The following is a 6,110-nucleotide window of genomic DNA, read 5'->3' as shown; positions in this document are numbered from 1 at the left end:
TTTCCCGCTCGCATCGAGTTGGTCCCTGCCGGGCGGGACGTGGTACAAGTCCACTGCCCTGGATATTGTGCGTTCTACGCATACCCCTTTCATGTCGGCTACACTCTTCTCCTTCTTCAACGAGCGGAGGAGTTTTGGCGTTTCTGTGGCGTTTGCCCGGCTCAGCTCGCATCATATATCTACAAGCTCTTTAGGATGCTTACCAAGTTTGCGGAGCTGCTGGGGTTTAGATCACACTTCATCATCTGATGCATCTATTCACCCCTAGTTTCTATAGGGGGACGATGTTAAACCTTCTCCACCGAGGGGGCAAGTGCCTGGTGGTGAAGATGGATGACAAGGCTAGCCGCCAGTTCTGACACAATTTCTTTTTCGTTAGAACTGAGGACGTGGTGGCCAACGCAGATGGCTTCCCTAAAACTTGGAATTGTACTCGTAATCGTCTAACCTTTCTTTGTTGAGGCATTTGGTTTACTTCGCTTAGTCGTGCATTCTGATCTTTGGCTCGGAGGTAGTGGTTGACCAAAAAGTGTAATCCTTGGCTCGGAGGGAGTGTTTGACCACGACTCCCGTCGACTCTTCGGCTACACATTTTTCTGCTTCCTGACCCATCTCGACTAATGACGACTCGAGAATTCTTCCTTTAGGGTAATCTTATTTCGAATATTATCTGGCAGATTTCGACCCACACAGGGAGTACCAGAACTACCACGACATGATCTTACTTCTTCAATTTTCCATGGCCATGGTAATAGTGATTAAATGGAATTTGTAGCGAGTCTTATGAGTTTATTTGAATAAATTATATTTTGACATTATGTAAATGTTAACATTACTGTGTTCATTTTGAAACCACAGTGTTCTAAATTCCAATTTACATACTGAATTGGGCTGGAGGAGCTGAGAGTAATTAGTACTCATTTCGTCTCATTTTATGTGAAACGATTAGGAATACGAGAGTTAAACTATTTAATTTTTCTTGTGTGAATTCAATTATAATTTTTTAAATTTCTATAAAAAGCATTATGAGTCATGTTAATAATATTTAAAAAGCACATAAAAAGGTTTTAATTTAAAAATTCTATTAACTCTTCAAATTGTAACTGTATCAAATAAAGTGCTCCATATTGGGTGAGCTTCCGTAGCACTTTACAGAAGGCGTAGTTCATCATAAAATCAGCATTTCGATTATAAATTATCCGATCCAAAGTTTGGTCTGCAGTAATCCCAAAATATATTCTCCCCTAGTTTGCATTTTATTTTCTTTTTTTCAATTAAGAAGCACTGTGAATGGTTGGTAAACTTCAAGAGGCAAAATCTATGATAACTGGTACCCGCGTACGCCCCTAGTCATGACTCATGATTGGCCTAATTGCACAACCCTTCACCTCTCTACACTTCCACCTGTACTTAGGAGTATTATAATTTCCTTTACAAATAAAAAAGAAAAAGAAAAGGCATACATATTCTTCCTATATATAACACGCTCTACTCAACAGGCTTCAAACTACACTAACTGGTTTCTCTCTCTCTCTCTCTCTCTTCTCCTCTATTCATATTCATATGAGTAATAAGTCTCACCTCTTATCGTACCAGAAAAGCTGAAAATCCTCACAAAACTAGTCATCCCACATCTTCTTTAATTTCGGAAGCTGCTGTTATAGTTTTATTTTCAAGAACGTAACCCCCCCGACCCCGAGAGAGAAAAATGGAAGATCTGGGGTTGAGCCTCAGCTTAAGCTTTCCACAGAACAGGACTGTTACTAATCTCATTCGCAAAACTTCTTGGACTGATAATTCATTTCCTTCCTCAGGTTTGTTAATTAGCTCTTCCTCATCTATAATGCTAGCTTTTCTTCATATTATAAACTTCAGATCTGATCGATCAAAATCTTTACCAAAAGTGAAGGGAATTTCTTTTATTAATAAAATGACCTTTTTGATCCAAAAATGTGGAACTTCATTTCTCTAATTAATTTTTCTAATGGGTAAATATTGATTGCAGATCGGAACTCGGAGACATGCAGAGTGGAAACGAAGACTTTCCTAAAGGGAATCGACGTGAACCGGCTGCCGGAAACGGCGGACGCGGAGGAGGAAGCCGGCGTATCGTCTCCGAACAGCACAATTTCAAGCGTGAGTGGTAATAAGCGAAACGACAGAGAAGCCAACTGTGAGGAGCATGACATGGAAAGGGCTTGCTCTCGAGGAATCAGCGACGAAGAGGACGGAGAAACTTGTAGAAAAAAACTCCGTTTAACTAAAGAACAGTCCGCCGTTCTTGAAGAAAACTTCAAAGAGCACAGCACCCTCAATCCTGTAAGTTAACTAATTAATTAGATCATCATTATTAGATACAAACACAATGAGTTCAAGGGCGTTTTCGAGGATTTTAATTATTGTACCTAACTGGTATATATTGATGATGATTTTCTTTTTGTGCAGAAGCAAAAGCTGGCTTTGGCAAAGAGACTGGGATTGAGGGCACGGCAAGTGGAAGTGTGGTTCCAGAACAGAAGAGCTAGGTGAGATTTAATAGCCGTTCAACTCATCTCATAAACTAAAAATAGTGTGCGGACATAAAATATATGTATAACATGAAATTATTGTGTATAATTTATGTATACGATCTGAAAAAAGTAAACGTTAAATTTTGCCGGTATTTATGTGGCAATCTTTACATAAATAACCGATCTAATTTATACACAATTATAAATATATTATATATTGAATATATATGTTATATATTCGTTCGTCTATTTTAAGTTTAAGTGCTCTGCTAACGTTGTTTAAGTTAATTCTTATAGGATAAATATATTATATATTGAATATACATGTGTTATACAGAAGTTAGACTATTTTAAGTTTAAGTGCTTGGTTAACGTTGTTTAAGTTAATTCTTATAGGATTTTTCTGCTCTACTTTAAGAATGATGTAGACAATGATATCATTATATATATATATCACACTTCTAACTGTTTGAAGTTATTACTACTCAAGAAATATCCTGAAAATAATCTGTGTGGACATACAGGACAAAGTTGAAGCAAACTGAACTAGACTGCGATTTTTTGAAGAGGTGTGTTGAGAATCTAACAGAAGAAAACAGGAGATTACAGAAAGAGGTTCAAGAGCTAAGAGCACTGAAGCTTTCACCTCAATTCTACATGCAAATGACCCCTCCCACCACCCTCACCATGTGCCCTTCATGTGAGCGTGTTGCATCGGGTCCCACAAGTACACCTGTCAATCTTAGGCTGGGTCCACCTCAGCAGTTAAACCTGTGGGCCACCACTCCCATATCACAAGGGCAATTTGGTCAAATGGACTCTCATCCTACGCTTGCAAGACAAAAGTGACAATGACAAACTGTAATATATGTAGGGAGGAATATAATGGTTTTAAGATAAGGTTGTTGGGCATGTTGGGGATTTGGTGGGTCTAGAAAATCTCTTTGCTTTTATTGTAGACCCTCCATTTTTTTCCCCCTTTTACCGACTGATTGATTAGGGTCAAGTCATTTTACTCTATTTAGTAATAGTTCTATCTTCCCCATTTCAAGATCATTAGCGGGGACTGTGGAAGAGGACCTTTTTTTTGTAAAGTAATGCAATGATACCAAAAACAAAAGTTTATTCATTTGTTTTATATGATTGTTCTTAGAAACTACTATAGGTTAAGGGAATTAAGAAAGAACTATCTCCCCCAAGAAAATGTAAGGCAAAACGGGAACCACCACACAGAACTTTTCTAATGTTTTTGGAATTTGTTTCCTCGTTTCCTGGGTTTTGTGGGATTTTTTGCTCTTCGATTCTTGAGGTAAACATAATAAATTCTTAAAGCTGGACAAAATAAAAATAAAAGATTTATTTGTAAGATCGAGTATAAAAATCAAAAGCAGAAATAACTTATTCTTAATGGACTAAAATTGATCTTTTTCCACTTATATGTTTGGATGAATGGTCAACTATGACTATTAGCCACCACTTGAACAGTGGCTACGTTATACGGATTTGGCATACATTCTTGGAAATTTATCGTCTAAGATAACTTCAGTTGATTTTATGTGTTAAGAATATGTGTCAACCATTATTTCATAGTCAGTATAAAACTTAATCATCACCAAATTGCTATTTCTGCACCAAAAGAGCTAACCCTGCTAACTTTCGTATACTCCACTAATTAACAATAACAAACAGAACAAGAAAGCAAGTGAACATACTTTTGTTCGCTTCTTCTATACCAACGACGGAAGTTTAAGGATAAATTTAGCTCTAAAAGTTACTTTATACTATGCTCAATTCTAATCACGTTTAAAAATTCAATGTAACTTTAAAGTTAACCAATCAATTGAAATAAGATAAAACAAGACAGGCCCTAATCCAAAAAATCAAGATGAATTTTCATAAAGCACTATAGTTTACAGCCTAGTAATTATAGTTTGTCTAATTACCATTAGTAGTTACTGCTTAATTGTTATCATCTTGTATCACTTGTATTTAGACGCGCAACGAATAGTCTGTATTCGTTCGCGCAACGAATACAACCTGTATCAATTGTATTCGTTCGCGTAATGAATACAACTTGTATCAACTGTATTCATTCGTGAAACGAATACAACCAACGCGAAATGTAGGGGTATGTACAAAGAATATACCTATCGACTTGTATACAAGGGTGTATAAAAAGGATACAACATGTATCGACTATATTCATTCGCACAACGAATACAACCAACGCAAAATACAGAAATACAGAAAAATAAAATTCTCTTGTTGAGAGTCGAACTCAAGACCTCCGTTTACTAAGCAGGCGCTCTAACCAACTGAGCTACGAGGGCTTGTTGCTATCTTGTTTCAATTTAGAACAATTGATCTCTTGTTTCATGGATTTGCTATAAAATTCAAATATAGCCACGAATGGTAAATTTAGAGAGTATAGCTACGAATGGTAAATACGGTGTATATGCTTAATGTGTCGCGTAATTTTTTCAAAAATCAAACGGGGAAGAGCGCGCAACATTAGTGTAGAAATGACACAAGGTAGCCACTCTAAAGGGCTACTATTTAGGAATTAGCTAGTGCATTTTGAATTTCAGTTTTTCAGTTTAAATTTTCAGGAAAAAAAATGTCCTGAATTGTCTTGAAGTTAAGATTTGTAATTTCAAATTTTAGGACAAAAATAAGTACCGACTAATTTCTAAATAGCATCCCTAAGAATAGCTATTTGTGCACCCCAACATTAGCCGAGATAGGGTCCAATTACCTACTGGACTGAACAAGAGAGTTGTAGAACTTATAAGTAGTCTTATAAGGAGATGTTTGGGCTGAGATGTTGTGGATAACAAACCCAATCTCAAACTTCTTGGGCTTTTGTTCTAGGAAACCACAATCAGGGAAAATGTTTAATTTGGAAGAGGGGGCCTCAAATTGGGAAATTTACCTAGCTATACTATAATAAAAATTTATTTACCACTTTTCTTTAGGTTTCTTAAAAATTATATTCTCTATCTATATTTACTATTTATATATAAAACCTATTTACTATTTATATATAAAACCTTAATAAAGAGAGCATCCTTAAAACTAGGATGTAACTGATACATCCCTTCCCTCTCCCCTCCCCCATGTCAGCCTCCCCCCTCCCCCTTTACTCTCATGTATATCATTTATGCAAAGCCCCTAAAATCACGTTTTCATCCCATTTTTAAAATTTTTTTGAAATATATCTCTCTTTCATACACATTAATCCAAATCTCATCCTCATCACACAAATTCATCGACATTATCTCTAAAATTGCAGTAAAAAAGAATTATCCATTGACAACTATTAAAAAGTTTCGAAACATTGAATTTAACATTTGGGTTTTACGAAATTGTGATTTATTCTCATCCTCTTCACACAAATTCATCGACATTATCTCTAAAATTGCAGTAGTAAAGAGTTCTCCATTGACAACCATTAAAAACTTTCGAAGCTTTGGATTCAACATTTGGGTTTTACGAATTTATGATTTGTTTGGATTGGGTGCTCTTGCAAACGATTGAAAATATAACTTGGAATTTATATCTCAATTATAAGGGAGATTGGTTAAGTTTAGAGTTATTTTT

At 36.0% G+C, this 6,110-nt stretch overlaps 1 protein-coding gene across 1 annotated transcript; it reads left to right on the top strand.

Annotated features, from left to right (window-relative positions):
• The first annotated feature begins 1,509 nt into the window (after positions 1-1,509).
• On the top strand, positions 1,510-3,648 carry LOC104087907 (homeobox-leucine zipper protein HAT4-like). Its single transcript, XM_009592484.4, has 4 exons — positions 1,510-1,814; positions 2,006-2,319; positions 2,446-2,525; positions 3,035-3,648. The coding sequence occupies exons 1-4, from the start codon at positions 1,709-1,711 to the stop codon at positions 3,357-3,359; spliced, it is 825 nt and encodes a 274-aa protein (XP_009590779.1). The 5' UTR covers positions 1,510-1,708; the 3' UTR covers positions 3,360-3,648.
• The last annotated feature ends 2,462 nt before the right edge of the window (positions 3,649-6,110 follow it).

This window comes from Nicotiana tomentosiformis, chromosome 6 (assembly GCF_000390325.3).
Source record: "Nicotiana tomentosiformis chromosome 6, ASM39032v3, whole genome shotgun sequence".
NCBI lineage: Eukaryota > Viridiplantae > Streptophyta > Magnoliopsida > Solanales > Solanaceae > Nicotiana > Nicotiana tomentosiformis.
The sequence above is the reverse complement of the archived record's forward strand: the minus strand, read 5'-3'. Positions and strand labels throughout refer to the sequence as shown.